We start from the raw sequence: 17,244 nt of genomic DNA on the forward strand, positions 1-17,244 counted from the left end.
CAGCAAGAGGAAGAAAGCTGCCGATCCAACATTGTCACCAGATCCCCAGACACGGATCGGACCAGATAACATCCGGGCATTCTATAAACGGAGGGGACACCAGTATAGTGCATGAGGTAAAAAAAGACCTAACCGATCGGCACCAGGAGCTTCAGCCGCTTCTTTGCACTGCACCGCAGCCTTACCGGTAAGGTTATTTAGTGGGACACCGCTAACTTTACAACTCAACTTGTTTTATGGAGTCCATGTGGAGATACGAGATCTATATTTAAGGCATTGCAAATCCGTTTGACATATTTATTATATTAGTTTGTCCTCTCCTCTATTTAGGGGTTTCATATAGTATTTGTACATATTCATTACTTAAAAGCCTTGCATCTATGAAGCATTGCATTGTGTGTTTTTGTTCTGCTACTATAGACACATTTATTTAACGGGCTTATACCAGGCACATTTCACGGAGTAATCAGACTATGATAACACTGCATGTGTCTGTTTATTGATTCACCCTGCATAGGCATTTTAGTGGTGAGCTGTGTGAATAAATATATAGAGCATTTGTTATTATATGACCCTCAATTGACAATAAATTGCAACTTTTTTTATATTTTCAAGGAAAACATTACATGGGACCTTGATCTACTATTAAACTAGAAACTGTTTTGCTTTGGGTTTTTTGGGGACATCAACACTAGTGTTCATTCTAAAGACTTACTTTTTATGTTTTTAAATATACATGATTTTTATGCCACTATAAACACTTTTCGTAGAATAAATCTCTTTTGTTAATAACTATTACATGCATTCTCCCTTAGTGCCTCAATTCCTAAGGTTGCACGTCTATCTCCACTCTTTATCTCTATGTATTTTGTGCTTTATCTATGACTCACTTGCTCTGTGTATTCTTTCCCGCACTTCCATGTATTCTTGCTCATGCTTAACAGCTGTCATGGCCACAGCTAGTTCATTGATCATCTCCTCCAGCTTGTTCTGGTGTGCTGCATAGTGAACAAACAGTAAAATATAGTTTGAAATCCCAAACAGTCAGCACTTCTCATGAAGCAGTCATTGGTAAGTAGAAATGAAAGCAGCAATCCCACATAGATTATTTCTGTATTATTTTTCAGTTATCAGTTTAAGTACCATGCATCTTTGTTCCTCTACATATGATCTCTTTTTCAAAATCTCTCTGATACACAGACACAGGCTCGCAGCATGTAAAGGGCAGACGGGGAGAAAGAGTGAAGATGATTTTACAATGCAGTCAGAGCCTAGAGGGCATTCCAAAGCCTCTCTGCTCACTACATCATGTGTTACCGCGATGGTCATTGCCACGTTAGTGCTAGACACTGTGCAGCATTATAAATCATTAATAGCGGCCATGAAGATAAACACTAATAAAAATTGTAAATACCAACACACTTCACATAACATGCCACAGTGATTAAAGAAAAAACAGGCAATGGCTTTAATTATCTTTTAACCCCTAAAATAATATACTAAAATAATTCAAAAGACGCTCATGTGCTAATATACGGTAGGTATAAAAAGATAGAAGATCGCAATGGATTATCTCTCGTAGGAAAAATAAGAATTTACTTACCGATAATTCTATTTCTCATAGTCCGTAGTGGATGCTGGGGACTCCGTAAGGACCATGGGGAATAGCGGCTCCGCAGGAGACTGGGCACATCTTAAGAAAGCTTTAGGACTAACTGGTGTGCACTGGCTCCTCCCCCTATGACCCTCCTCCAAGCCTCAGTTAGGATACTGTGCCCGGACGAGCGTACACAATAAGGAAGGATTTTGAATCCCGGGTAAGACTCATACCAGCCACACCAATCACACCGTATAACTTGTGATCTGAACCCAGTTAACAGTATGATAACAGAGGAGCCTCTGAAAAGATGGCTCACAACAATAATAACCCGATTTTTGTAACAATAACTATGTACAAGTATTGCAGACAATCCGCACTTGGGATGGGCGCCCAGCATCCACTACGGACTATGAGAAATAGAATTATCGGTAAGTAAATTCTTATTTTCTCTAACGTCCTAAGTGGATGCTGGGGACTCCGTAAGGACCATGGGGATTATACCAAAGCTCCCAAACGGGCGGGAGAGTGCGGATGACTCTGCAGCACCGAATGAGAGAACTCCAGGTCCTCCTCAGCCAGGGTATCAAATTTGTAGAATTTAGCAAACGTGTTTGCCCCTGACCAAGTAGCTGCTCGGCAAAGTTGTAAAGCCGAGACCCCTCGGGCAGCCGCCCAAGATGAGCCCACTTTCCTTGTGGAACGGGCTTTTACAGATTTTAGCTGTGGCAGGCCTGCCACAGAATGTGCAAGCTGAATTGTACTACAAATCCAACGAGCAATAGTCTGCTTAGAAGCAGGAGCACCCAGCTTGTTGGGTGCATACAGGATAAACAGCGAGTCAGATTTCCTGACTCCAGCTGTCCTGGAAATATTTTCAGGGCCCTGACAACATCCAGCAACTTGGATTCCTCCAAGTCCCTAGTAGCCGCAGGCACCACAATAGGTTGGTTCAGGTGAAAACGCTGGAACCACCTTAGGGAGAAACTGAGGACGAGTCCTCAATTCCGCCCTGTCCGAATGGAAAATCAGATAAAGGCTTTTACAGGATAAAGCCGCCAATTCGGACACGCGCCTGGCCCAGGCCCGGGCCAACAGCATGACCACTTTCCATGTGAGATATTTTAACTCCACAGATTTAAGTGGTTCAAACCAATGTGACTTTTGGAACCCAAACTACATTGAGATCCCAAATTGCCACTGGAGGCACAAAAGGAGGCTGTATATGCAGTACCCCTTTTACAAACGTCTAAACTTCAGGGACTGAAGCTAGTTCTTTTTTGGAAGAAAATTGACAGGGCCGAAATCTGAACCTTAATGGACCCCAATTTCAGGCCCATAGACACTCCTGTTTGCAGGAAATGTAGGAATCGACCCAGTTGAATTTCCTCCGTCGGGCCTTACTGGCCTCGCACTACGCAACATATTTTCGCCAATTGCGGTGATAATGTTTTTGCGGTTACATCCTTCCTGGCTTTAGATCAGGATATGGATGACTTCATCCGGAATGCCTTTTTTCCTTCAGGATCCGGTGTTCAACCGGCATGCCGTCAAACGCAGCCGCGGTAAGTCTTGGAACAGACAGGGTCCTTGCTGGAGCAGGTCCCTTCTTAGAGGTAGAGGCCACGGATCCTCCGTGAGCATCTCTTGAAGTTCCGGTTACCAAGTCCTTCTTGGCCAATCCGGAGCCACGAATATAGTGCTTTCTCCTCTCCATCTCATCAATCTCAGTACCTTGGGTATGAGAGGCAGAGGAGGGAACACATACACTGACTGGTACACCCACGGTGTTACCAGAGCGTCTACAACTATTGCCTGAGGGTCTCTTGACCTGGCGCAATACCTGTCGAGTTTTTTAATCATGTGGACGACTTCTGGGTGAAGTCCCCACTCTCCCGGGTGGAGGTCGTGCTGAGGAAGTCTGCTTCCCAGTTGTCCACACCCGGAATGAATACTGTTGACAGTGCTATCACATGATTTTCCGCCCAGCGAAGAATCCCTGCAGCTTCTGCCATTGCCCTCCTGCTTCTTGTGCCACCCTGTCTGTTTATGGGTGACTGCCATGATGTTGTCCGACTGGATCAACACCGGCTGACCTTGAAGCAGAGGTCTTGCTAAGCTTAGAGCATTGTAAATGGCCCTTAGCTTCAGGATATTTATGTGAAGTGATGTCTCCAGGCTTGACCCTAAGCCCTGGATATTCCTTCCCTGTGTGACTGCTCCCCAGCCTCGCAGGCTGGCATCCGTGGTCACCAGGACCCAGTCCTGAATGCCGAATCTGCGGCCCTCTAGAAGATTAGCACTCTGCAACCACCACAGGATGGATACCCTTGTCCTTGGTGACAGGGTTATCCGCTGATGCATCTGAAAATGCGACCCGGACCATTTGTCCAGTAGGTTCCACTGAAAAGTTCTTGCGTGGAATTTAACGAATGGGATTGCTTCGTAGGAAGCCACCATTTTTACCCAGAACCCTTGTGCATTGATGCACTGAGACTTGGTTCGGTTTTAGGAGGTTCCTGATTAGCTTGGATAACTCCCTGGCTTTCTCTTCCGGGAGAAACACCATTTTTCTGGACTGTGTCCAGGAACATCCCTAGGAAACAGAAGACAAGTCGTCGGAACCAGCTGCGATTTTGGAATATTGAGAATCCAATCGTGCTGCCGCAACACTACCTGAGATAGTGCTACACCGACTTCCAACTGTTCCCTGGATCTTACCCTTATCAGGGAATCGTCCAAGTAAGGGATAACTAAAATTTCCTTCCTTCGAAGGGATATCATTTCGGCCATTACCTTGGTAAAGACCCGGGGTGCCGTGGACCATCCCTACTGATAGTGACAGTTCTGTACCATAACCTGAGGTACCCTTGGTGAGAAGGGTAAATTTTGACATGAAGGTAAGCATCCTTGATGTCCCGAGACATCATGTAGTCCCCTTCTTCCAGGTTCGCAATCACTGCTCTGAGTGACTCAATCTTGAATTTGAACCTCTGTATGTAAGTGTTCAAAGATTTTAGATTTTAGATTTAGAATCGGTCTCACCGAGCCGTCTGGCTTCGGTACCACAATAGTGTGGAATAATACCCCGTTCCCTGTTGCAGGAGGGGTACCTTGATTATCACCTGCTGGGAATACAGCTTGTGAATGGCTTCCAAAACTGCCTCCCTGTCAGAGGGAGACGTCGGTAAAGCCGCCTTTTGGAAACGGCGAGGGGGAGACGTCTCGAATTCCAATATGTACCCTTGAGATATTACCTGAAGGATCCAGGGGTCTACTTGCGAGTGAGCCCACTGCGCACTGAAATTCATTGAGAACGGGCCCCCACCGTGCCTGAGCTTGTAAGGCCCTAGCGTCATACTGAGGGCTTGGCAGAGGCGGGAAAGGGTTTCTGTTCCTGGGAACTGGCTAATCTCTTCAGCCTTTTTCCTCTCCCTCTGTCACGAGCAGAAAAGAGGAACCTTTTGTCCGCTTGCCAACAAAGGACTGCGCCTGATAATACGGCGTCTTATTTTGAGAGGCGACCTGGGGTACAAACGTGGATTTCCCAGTTGTTGCTGTGGCCACCAGGTCTAAAAGACCGACCCCAAATGTCCCTTTTCAAAGGCAATACTTCCAAATGCCGTTTGGAATCCGCATCACCTGACCATTTTACTGGTAGAATTGGACAAACGCACTTATACTTGATGCCAGTCGGCAAATATTCCGCTGTGCATCATGCATATATAGAAATGCATCTTTTAAATGCTCTATAGGCAATAATATACTATCCTTATCTAGGATATCAATATTTCCAGTCAGGGAATCCGACCATGCCAACCCAGTACTGCACCTCCAGGCTGAGGCGATTGCTGGTCGCAGTATAACACCAGTATGTGTGTGAATACATTTTTGGATACCCTCCTGCTTTCTATCAGCAGGATCCTTAAGGGCGGCCATCTCATGAGAGGGTAGAGCCCTTGTTCTTACAAGCGTGTGAGCACCTTATCCCCCCTAGGGGGTGTTTCCCAACGCACCCTAACCTTTGGCGGGAAAGGGTATACACCAATACTTTTTAAGAAATTATCAATTGTTATCGGGGGGAAACCAACGCATCATCACACACCTCATTTTATTTCTCAGATTCAGGAAAACTACAGGTAGTTTTTCCCTCACCGAACATAATACCCCTTTTTGGTGGTACTCGTATTATCAGAAATGTATAAAACATTTTCCATTGTCTCAATCATGTAACGTGTGGCCCTACTGGAAATCACGGTTGTCTCTTCACCGTCGACACAGGAGTCAGTATCCGTGTCGGCGTCTGTATCTGCCATCTGAGGTAACGGGCGCTTTAGAGCCCCTGACTGCCTATGAGACGTCTGGACAGGCACAAGCTGAGTAGCCGGCTGTCTCATGTCAACCACTGTTTTTTTTTTATACAGAGCTGACACTGTCACGTAATTCTCAACAGTACATCCACTCAGGTGTCGACCCCCTAGGTGGTGACATCACTGTTACAGACACTCTGCTCCGTCTCCACATCATTTTTCTCCTCATACATGTCGACACAAACGTACCGACACACAGCACACACACAGAGAATGCTCTGATAGAGGACAGGACCCCACTAGCCCTTTGGGGAGACAGAGGGAGAGTATGCCAGCACACACCAGAGCGCGCTATATATATATATATATATATATATATATATATATATATACACAGGGATAACCTTATATAAGTGTTTTTCCCCTTATAGCTGCTGTATGTTTTAATACTGCGCCTAATTAGTGCCCCCCTCTCTTTTTTTAACCCTTTCTGTAGTGCAGGGAAGAGCCAGGGAGCTTCCCTCCAACTGAGCTGTGAGGGAAAATGGCGCCAGTGTGCTGAGGAGATAGGCTCCGCCCCCTTTTCGGCGGCCTTATCACCCGTTTTTCTGTATATTCTGGCAGGGGTTAAATGCATCCATATAGCCCAGGAGCTATATGTGATGTATTTTTTGCCATGTAAGGTATTTTTATCATGTTTTATTGCGTCTCAGGGCGCCCCCCCCAGCGCCCTGCACCCTCAGTGACCGGAGTATGAAGTGTGCTGAGAGCAATGGCGCACAGCTGCAGTGCTGTGCGCTACCTTATTGAAGACAGGAACGTCTTCTGCCGCCGATTTTTCCGGACTTCTTCGCTCTTCTGGCTCTGTAAGGGGGCCGGCGGCGCGGCTCCGGGACCCATCCAGGCTGGGCCTGTGATCGTCCCTCTGGAGCTAATGTCCAGTAGCCAAGAAGCCCAATCCACTCTGCACTCAGGTGAGTTCGCTTCTTCTCCCCTTAGTCCCTCGATGCAGTGAGCCTGTTGCCAGCAGGTCTCACTGAAAATAACAAACCTAACTAAAACTTTCACTAAGAAGCTCAGGAGAGCCCCTAGTGTGCACCCTTCTCGTCGGGCACAGAAATCTAACTGAGGCTTGGAGGAGGGTCATAGGGGGAGGAGCCAGTGCACACCAGTTAGTCCTAAAGCTTTCTTTAGATGTGCCCAGTCTCCTGCAGAGCCGCTATTCCCCATGGTCCTTACGGAGTCCCCAGCATCCACTTAGGACGTTAGAGAAATCAAGTCTATGAGAATGTATTAAGGGGGGTACTCACGGGAGAGATGTGTGCTGAGCGATCTTAACACAGACCGCTCAGCACACATCTCTCACCCCGCTCAGCACAGCGCGATGTGCTAAGCGAGGGGGAAAGCCGACGGGGGGCCGCTCACTTCACACAACGGTGAAGTGAGCGACCCGCTAGATTGAGCCTGCATGCAGGCTCAATCTAGCATCGGTGATAGCGATGCACGGGGCCGCGCATCGCTATCGCTGGAGGGCATACACACGGCAGATCCGTGCTTAAAATCTAAGCAATCTAGCAAGATTGCTTAGATTTTAAGCACGGATCTCTCAGTGTGTACCCCCCTTTAGTTAAATTGTGTATTTAAGGAACCTGCAAGCAAAGCTGTTATGATTATATCATTAGTTGAGAAGTGAAAGCTGTAGCACAGGTGTAAACACTGAACACCATGGGGGGAATTCAACTGTGTCTCCCCTCAGCCGCCACTAGATGATGTCCAAAGGAGCAATTCAATCGGTGCGCCATTCAGGCGCGCTGAGACACATTTCAGCTCGCAGCCTCTCAGGCTGGCGAGCTGAAATGTGAAAAAAGTGACCCATTTGAGCGGCCAAACGGCACTTTTTGCGATCGCGCCCATTAGTTTAGTCGGGTTTAGTTGCTACACGTGGCTAAACCCGACATTAAGGGGAAAGATCAAGTCAATAAAGAGCATCAAATGAATATTACCCCTGCAATCTTCCATCACTTCAGATGGGAGATCGGGCAACAGTATCAATTGAATCCCACCCCCCCCCCCCCCCAAAAAAAGGAGATTATGGGCATATTCAATTGAAGTCGAAAACTGCCATCTGTCGAAAAGACGGCAGTTTTTGACTTTTTTTGGTCGAAACCCGATTCGACATATTCAATATTTTTCTAAATTTTTTGACAAGTCGATAAATTCGACTTGTCGAAAAGCACATGAATCGGCGGAATAGCTGCCGATCCACGGGTTAATGTTGAAAACGGGGCCAAATCCGACAGGTTTTGGCCCCCTTTTCGACCATCTCAGTCCGACATCAAAATGATGTCGGACTGAGATGCGGACCTGGAGGAGGCGAGGGGAGGAGCCGCAGGGACAGCCGGCGGGCATACAGGAGACATCAGCGCTACAGTAGCGCTGCATCTGGATGTCACTCACCCGCCCGACCTCACGGCAGCTTCCACCCGGTTCCAGCACGCTGCTGGAGCCGGGTGGAAGCTGCCGTGAGGTCGGGCGGCTGAGTGACATCCTGCTGCAGCGCTACTGTAGCGCTGATGTCTCCTGTATGCCCGCCGGCTGTTCCCCTGCGGCTCGCCCCCTTTCTCCTCCTCTGCGTCCCATCTTAAATTCGACTTGAAAAAGTCGAATTAAGATGGGTATTGAATAGGGGTTGTCGGATCCATTCCGACAAATACATGTCAGAATGGATCCGACTTTAATTGAATATACCCCTTACGGTAGACTTGCCATAGTTAAATCTCTTTCTGCGAGCTACACTTGATTCCACAGGGAATAACATCGGGGTGTACAGTTGGATCTTGTTCCGAGGAACCAACAGGCTAAAGCTTTGACTGTTCCCAGGATGCACTGCACCACCTCCTCTATAACCCCGCCTCCAGGCACTGGAGCTCAGTTTCGTTAACCAGTCCAATGCAGTAGCAGGCAAAAGAGATGGCAGATGTTAGCCACATAGAACCACATTCTCATGACAAGAGAAGGGATTAGCGGCTAATGCCATACAAACCCAAAGAAGCTAAGTGCGTCAGGGTGGGCGCCCTGTGGAATCCAGTGTACCTCGCAGAAAGATTTAACAAAGGTAAGTTCTTACCATAAATCTCCTTTTCTGCAGCAGGGTATACTGGGATTCCACAGGGAATGACATCGGGGATGTCCTAGAGCAGTTCCGCATGGGAGGGGACGCACTGTAGCGGGTACAAGAACGTAGCCACCTTGCACAATTGTTCAGCGGACGCCCCACAGTGGGCCGCGCATAAAGGTCCAACAGACCCAGTAGAATGGGCTTTGATAGCAGCAGGAGCTGAGAGCTCAGCCTGCGCATAGGCTTGTGCAATCACCATTCTAATCCATCTGGCCAAGGTCTGCTTATTCACAGGCCAGCCACGTTTGTGAAAACCAAAAAGTACAAAAAGGGTATCTGACCTCCTGAGGGTGGCCGTCCTCTCTACGTAAATACGGAGAGCCCGTACTACATCCAAAGACTGCTCACTGGAAGACAAACCAGAAGAGATGAAGGCCGGAACCACAATCTCTTGGTTAAGATGAAAAGATGTTACCACCTTAAGTAGATAACCAGGGCGAGTTCGAAGAACTGCCCGGTCACGGTGAAAAATCACAAAGGGTGGACAACAGGACAAAGCGCCTAGGCCCGACACCCTCCTAGCAGAGGCAATAGCCAGCAGAAACACGACCTTAAGCGTAAGATGTTTAAGGTGCACAGACTCAAGAGGTTCAAATGAAAACTCTTGTAGGGCATTCAAAACAGACAGACAGATCCCATGGAGCCACCGGAGGGACACAGGGAGGTTGAATCCGTTGCAGAAAAGCTTAAAGTCTGGAAGTTTTGAAAGTATATGCATCATAATTCTTAGCAGCACACCAGGTGAAGTAAGAATTCCATACCCTATGATAAATCCGTGCAGAAGCCAGTTCACGGGCCTTCAACATAGTTTGAATAACCGCCTCAGAGAATCCCTTGGCCCTCAGGAGTGAAGCTTCAAGAGCCACGCCATCAAAGCCAGTCTGGCCAGGTCCGGGTAGACACAAGGGCCGTGAACGAGGTGGTCTGGGCGTTTAGGAAGTAGAAGAGGACGCTCTATCGAGAGACCCTGCAGGTCTGAGAAACAATGCCGTCTGGGCCACGCTGGAGAGACTAGAAGAAGTAGTATTCCTCTTTCTTGCTTGAACTTCCGCAGTACCCTGGGCAGGAGTGACACTGAAGGGAACACGTATGCCAACCAAATGTTCCATGGAATTGCCAGTGCGTCCACGAATGCTGCTTGAGGATCCCTTGTCCTTGATCTGAAGACCGGAACCTTGTGATTGTGTCGAGACGCCATCAGGTCTACATCTGGTAGGCCCCACTTGTCCATTAGGAGTTGAAAGACTTCCGGATGAAGACTCCACTCCTCGGCGTGAACGTCCTGACGACTGATTAAATCCGCTTCTCAGTTGAGGACTCCAGGAATGAACACTGCCGATATTGCTAGCAGATGGCATTCCGCCCAACGTAGGATCTTTGATACTTCCAGCATTGCCATGTGGCTTAGAGTGCCACCTTGATGGTTTATGTACGCCACTGTGGTGGCGTGGTCTCATTGTACTTGAACAGGCCTGTTCTGTACCAGAGGCAGGGCCAGTGTCAACGCATTGAACACTGCCCGCAATTCCAGAATGTTTATCGGGAGGAGAGATTCCGCCCTGGTCCACCAACCCTGGAGAGAGTGTTGCTCCAACACCATGCCCCAACCCCACAGACTGGCACCCGTTTTCAGGATTACCCAGTTGGAGATCCAGAAAGGACGGCCCCTGCTCAACTGTTGGTCCTGTAGCCACCAGTTCAGTGACAGACGAACCTCCGGAGTCAAGGAGATCATTTGAGACCTGATCCGATGAGGCAGGCCATCCCACTTGGAAAGGATTAACCTCTGCAGAGGGCGGGAATGAAATTGAGCACACTCTACTAAGTCAAAAGCCGACACCATGAGGCCTAGTACTTGCATCGCCGAGTGTATCGACACTCTTGGGCGAGAGAGGAAATATCTGATCCTGTCCTGAAGTTTCAAGACTTTCTCTGGAGACAAACAATCATTGGTTGTGTTTCCCCAGTAGTGCCCCCAGGTGCACCATGCTCCGAGCAGGGACCAGCGAGGACTTTTTCCAGTTGATGAGCCAACCATGGGCTTGTAGGAATTGGACTGTCAGTTCCAGATGACTGAGGAGAACATCTTGGGAGTTTGCCAGGATCAGCGAGTCGTCCAGATATGGCAGGATCCCAATTCCCTGACGGCAGAGAAGAGCTGTCATCACGGCCACGACCTTAGTGAAGATCCGTGGGGCCATGGCCAATCCAAAAGGCAGTGCCTGGAATTGATAATGTAGGTTGCCAATAGCAAACCACATATATTGCTGATGCGATAAGGCAATAGGTATGTGTAGGTAAGCATCCTGTATGTCCACGGATACCATATAGTCTTCGGGTTCCATGGCCACTACAATAGAGCACAGAATTTCCATATAGAATTTGGACCCTCAGAAATTTGTTCAATGATTTGAGGTAGAGTATAGGTCGGAAGGACCCATTTGGCTTCGGAACTAGAAACAGGGTCGAATAGTATCCCCTGCCTCTCTGAGACAGAGGTACCGGCACTACTACTCCTGTATCCAGGAGGGATTGTACAACCAAGTGTAGACCTCGCGCTCTTAACGGATCCACCAGGATAACCGTTGTCCCCCCTCGCCAGTTTTGCACATCTCTTGAAAGCGATTGCGTACCCGTTAGAAACAACTTCCAGCACCCAGGTGTCCAAAGTGGTCTCTAACTATGCCTGGACAAACTGCAGAAGTCAGCCTCCCACTCTGGGTTCCCCCGGGGGGAGGCCCGTCTCGTCATGCAGCAGGCTTGTCTTGTTTGGAAGCAGGCTGACGGGCGGCCCAGGATGATTTAGATTTAGGTTTAGTGGTTTTGGAAGCACGAGCCTGTCGCGGATATGCCTGACCCTTTGCTTTTCCTGGAGGTCGAAAAGAACGAAAGGTGGTATTCTTAGCCTTCGGAGCAGAAGGCTTAGTATTCGGGAGAAGCGCATTCTTGGCAGTAGCCAAGTCAGTTACGATCTTGTTCAGATCCTCCCCAAATAGGATATCTCCCTTAAAGGGGAGCACCTCCAAGATCTTTTTGGAGTCTAGGTCCACCTTCCAGGACCTCAACCACAATTTGACGAGCCAGGATGGACGTAGTAGATGCCTTGGCCACCATTACACCTGTATCAGAGGCCGCCTCCTGAATACAGTGGGAGGCTGTGGTAATATAAGATAGATATTGTCTGGCAGTGTCAGAAAAATCCTGAGGCAACTCATCCTCAATTGCCTGAACCCATGCTTCAATACCTTTCGCAGCCCAGGAGGCTGCCATAGTGGGTCTATGTACAGCGCCAGTGAAGGAGTAAATAGACTTCAGGCATCCCTCCACACGCTTATCTGTCGGTTCCTTCAGTGAGGTGACAGTGGTGACAGGCAGAGTAGATGACACCACACGACGGGGAGACATGAGAGTCCACCGGCAGTGGAGTTTCCCACTTGTCACTCAACTCCGCAGGGATAGAGTAACGAGCTAGCATCTTTTTAGACAGGGAAAATTTATTTCCTGGCGACGACCAGGAGCCCTGACGTATGTCAATTAAGTGGTCAGAATGTGGTAAGACTACCTTAGCAACCTTCTGACGTTTGAACTTATCAGGTTTCTTAGACACAGTAGTAGGCTCAACGTCATCATCTATTTGAAGAATTAACTTAATAGACTCCACCAGGTCAGGATCAACAACCTGGGTTGTAGATTCCTCATCAGAAGCAACTGTATCAGTGTCTGATGGATCAGTATATTCCCCATCCTCATCAGAAGAATTATCCAAAATATTAGTGGATTGTGAGGAAGAAATGTCCCTTTTAGATAACCCCTTGGCCCCAGAGGGGTGGGGGGTGGGGGGGTTACACGTTTGTATAACCAAGGTCTGATTTAATTGTTGTAGCTGGGTAGACAGAGTATCCACCCAGAGCAGATTAACTACAGGGACAATAAGTGGCTGCAATGGCACAGGAGGTCCCACAAGCGTACTCAGCATACTAGAGAACGCTGCCCAAGGTGGGTCTTGAATGGCCACAGGTACCGCAGGTAGACTGGGTGTATGGCACTCAGCGCCTGAACCAGCAGCTAAAACTTCCCCCTCAGGTAAATCCGTGGCGCCAGTACTGCAGGGTGCAGAAGCGTCTGCGCATTTCCCATCCTGTGCAGCAGACAGTATAGGAAATGTAGCCGTAGGGCGTAACGGTACAATATAGCCAAAAACAATATCTGCATAAAAATACACACACACACACATATATTTTTTATTTTTTTTTTATTTATTTTTTGCTGCGTTGGCTGGCACTCCGTCTGACAGGTCCAGAATCGCCTCGGTGCCTTCCTTACCACTAAAAGTGGAATATGTAGCACAGAAGATCTAGGCGGCACTCAGAGGACTAAGAATGCTGATAATATAACGGCACTAACGCCTATGTGCATCACACATAGGCGTTAGTGCCGTTATATTATCAGCATTATCAGCATTCTTAGTCCTCTGAGTGCCGCCTAGATCTTCTGTGATAGATAGATATATATATATGTATATATATATGTATAGATATATATATATATATATATATATATATATATATATATATATATATATATATATATATATATATATATATATAAAAAGACAAAAGAAAAGGGGTTCTCTTGTGAGCTTAACCACCACAGATATCTAATACATATGATAAAAATATTGTTTATTAAAACAACATATTACAGTATTGTCATATAGACTTCCATAACATGAATAGCAGGATCACACATGTTGATTGAGTAATACATTCATCTGTGATAATCTATTGTATGATGTTCTCAGTCGTTCGGTCAAGTACTTATTCTTCAACACGAAAAAGCATGTGTGATCTGTTCACAATTTCATAGAAACCCAACGCGTTTCATCCGTTAGGACTTCATCAGGGGTTCACATCAAAGAATGGCTTCACCAAAAAAAGTTCCTTTTCTATATATATATATATATATATATATATATATATATATATATATAGATATATATAGATATATATATATATAGATATATATATATATAGATATATATATAGATATAGAGAGAGAGAGAGAGAGAGAGAGAGAGAGAGAGAGAGAGAGAGAGAGATGAACATATGTGATGTAGGAGAATGGAAACCCACGCTACAGGCACACTCAGTCACAGGTACAATGCAGGAGTTATTACATATAAACAATGAAACTGCACTGGACTAATAAATTACATATAACTATGTATGAGTATAGATATAACACTGCACAGTAGATGCTGGATGTATATCACAGAATACTTGTACCAAATATTCAGCTAGCAGTACACTTGTTCTTAACACGGTCTAAAATGACATGTAGAATACTTAAGTGTCTGTAAAAGCACAGCGCTGATGAGACAGGCGGCTTTACAGAGGAGACTTAGCCCAGCAGTCCCGGAGATCAGAACAGCTAGTAGTGAAGATGGCGCCAAAATCTCTGTCAGGAGGAGAGGGAGAGAGAGATGCAGCTCCAGGGCAAAAACACCAGCAGTATATGGCGCCCGGAGCTGGGGGAGGGGCTTCAGGTCAGCGCCTTATCCCCTCTGTTGGACTTCACCACCGGGTACTATGGAGCCTATTGTAAACGGATTATAGTAAATCCGACCTGTGCACCCTGCCCTGGTGGATCTAGTGGGGTCCCTGTGCAGTACAGTGTCCACGCCACGATTTAACAGCAGGTCCCACCTGGGGAAACCTCTTACCTCCTCCCTGATGTGCAGCCACGCGATCCAGGAGAGCGTCAGCGGTGTCTGCCTGAAGTCCGGTGCGCCTCCACTGCAAGTACCCGGGAACCAGGCCGTGGGAGTATGCAGCACTGCTGGGGGAGGTGATGGAGCTGCAGCACAGAATGTCAGACTGATATAAACAGTGCTGCAGCCCTTAAAGTCTTCTAAAAAGGCTCTTTTCAGGGCTGCCTAGTGCAGCCCCACCTACTTACAAACTGAGCTCCAGTGCCTGGAGGCGGGGTTATAGAGGAGGCGGTGCAATGCATCCTGGGAACAGTCAAAGCTTTAGCCTGTTGGTGCCTCGGATCAAGATCCAACTCTACACCCCAATGTTATTCCCTGTAGAATACCAGTGTACCCCTATGTAGAAAAATGCTTAGTCTGCATCCAATATGCACTTTAACTTCTATTGTGTTATATTTTGGCATGTTGTAACTTCATTGCACAGAAGTCTACATAAATACATGTTTCAACTAGAGGAAATAAATAAAACTTTGTGGAAAGTAACGCCTTATAGGGTTTTCATCTTACATTAAAGATGTATTTTACTAAAAGGAGTATCCAGGTAGAACATTCCCTCTAAAATATTGTCCAAAGAAAACAAATCAAAAAAACGTCATGCCAACTTTCAATACCAATGCAATATTCGGTAATCCTATAAATTAGGTCTTTGTTAGACAAGTAACCAAACGTTTTCACCCAGTGTCTGCAGCAACCACATCACTGCCATGCCAACACAGGGAGGGGTTAGAAAACACACAAACAATACACAGAGTAATGTTACTCTCTGCATAAAACAGTAAAGGAACTTTAATCTGCTCTGAAAAAGCAGAACACATACCATCCCATGTTTCACCACCACCTAGGAGAATTATAAAACATAACAGAGAAAATGACATGTGGGATTAATGGAGTTTACGTTAATAGTTATGAGCAAAACCTGTTTAACCAGAATAATGTACCCACTAAATGTAAAGGGATAAAGCAATATGTTTCATGGCTAATTTCACTATGATGAATGGACTGGACTGGACTGAGAGTAATGACAACCACCCAGAACTAGAAATTGTAAATGCAGTAACGTATCAGACATTACCACCATCAGTGAAGTACTTAAACTTGACTCTCTCAATACAAGAAAGTGTCAACAGGGGTTGAAGTTTAGAGAGCCCATCTAAATGCTTATTATTTTCTGGTTTTCAAACAAGATCCAATGTTCTCCATGCTGCAAGCCTTCTCTGGCGGTTATGACATCCCACTCCCGACCCTGCCTTTCTGGCTTAATGGCCAGATCAGACAACAATGTACTGCAGACTGGCTCAGTGGGAGAAATGGTTTGTCTAGGAATGTTATAGAAAACCATAATAATAATAAAAATACATTTAGGGGGGTATTCAATTAGGTGCAAAGAAACATTGGGAATGGAAAATTTACATTTTTCCCCAATATTTATTTTATTATTTTTATTGAGCTATCCAATTTGGTCACCCGAAGAAAAGAAAAAATTCTCCCAAAAACACACAGGTTCCGTGAATTCTGTGCATTTCCAGAAGAAACAGCCTGAGACAGGTGACACAAAATAGCCAATAAGCCATGGCTCGTGCTAACTGAATAGCCACCAGAGACAATGATAGCGGGTAAATTAATACACCCCTTAGGTTTTAATTGTCAAACTGGGTACTTACATTTCTTCTGTAGTGTGCTGCCTCCTAAAAGTGGGACCTCAAATAACTTTCACTGGCCTCCTTCCATTAACAAATAAATCCCCCCACCCACTGGCGGTGCACTCGACATACTCAAGACAATGCAGCAGTTCTGAATTGAAAACAGCTCTGTATCAAGCCCTAATACTGGCACTGCCTGGACAAAGCAGACATTCTGTGCGATCAGTATACTTTGCACCGCTTTGTTTTTGACTCAGGTAGTGGAACCTGTAGGAGTGATAAAACCATAATCCAGGGGTCCCCATGGAATGAAATCCTCACAATTCTGCTGGTAAGGGGGGAAGGGGGATATTAGGAAGAGAGGATGTCGTATTAACCCATTAGTCTGTGTCATATAAATGACTGACTGAAAGAGAAATCAAAACAAGTCTGAAATTATTTTTGTATATGGTGGGAAAAATATACCTATGATTCTGGCTGTCCTGCAAAAGGAAACATTTCTTGTTAACTTATGTGAGGACACTGAAGATACTTGGGCACAAATGTAATACTGAGTTGCAAGCAGCAGCAAGAATTTGACAATGTAGTCACTGGATTTAAGACAACAATTTGTAGAAGACCAAACCTACCGGGTTGTGTCTTAAGAAAAAAACAAAAATTGCAGCTGCCCACAAAACATAGGTTATTACATTTGGGCCTTGAGGTTATATTTACAAAGAAGCGTCATTTTTCTAAGCCGCACCTTCGCG

The 17,244-nt window shown here is 46.3% G+C and overlaps 1 protein-coding gene across 2 annotated transcripts in view; it reads right to left on the reverse strand.

Annotated features, from left to right (window-relative positions):
- The window catches only part of TMED2 (transmembrane p24 trafficking protein 2), a 30,877-nt gene that overhangs the window by 10,990 nt on the left and 2,643 nt on the right, over positions 1–17,244 (reverse strand). The window contains exons 3-4 of one of the 2 annotated variants that reach the window (XM_063964494.1): positions 15,673–15,693; positions 891–998 (exon numbers count right to left, since the gene is read on the reverse strand). In XM_063964494.1, coding sequence (XP_063820564.1) covers positions 891–998; positions 15,673–15,693 — 129 coding nt within the window. The remainder of the gene's footprint in view (positions 1–890; positions 999–15,672; positions 15,694–17,244) is intronic. The other variant, XM_063964495.1, reaches the window with a different exon arrangement.

The sequence above is a fragment of the Pseudophryne corroboree genome, chromosome 1, assembly GCF_028390025.1.
Source record: "Pseudophryne corroboree isolate aPseCor3 chromosome 1, aPseCor3.hap2, whole genome shotgun sequence".
Classification (NCBI taxonomy): Eukaryota; Metazoa; Chordata; class Amphibia; order Anura; family Myobatrachidae; genus Pseudophryne; species Pseudophryne corroboree.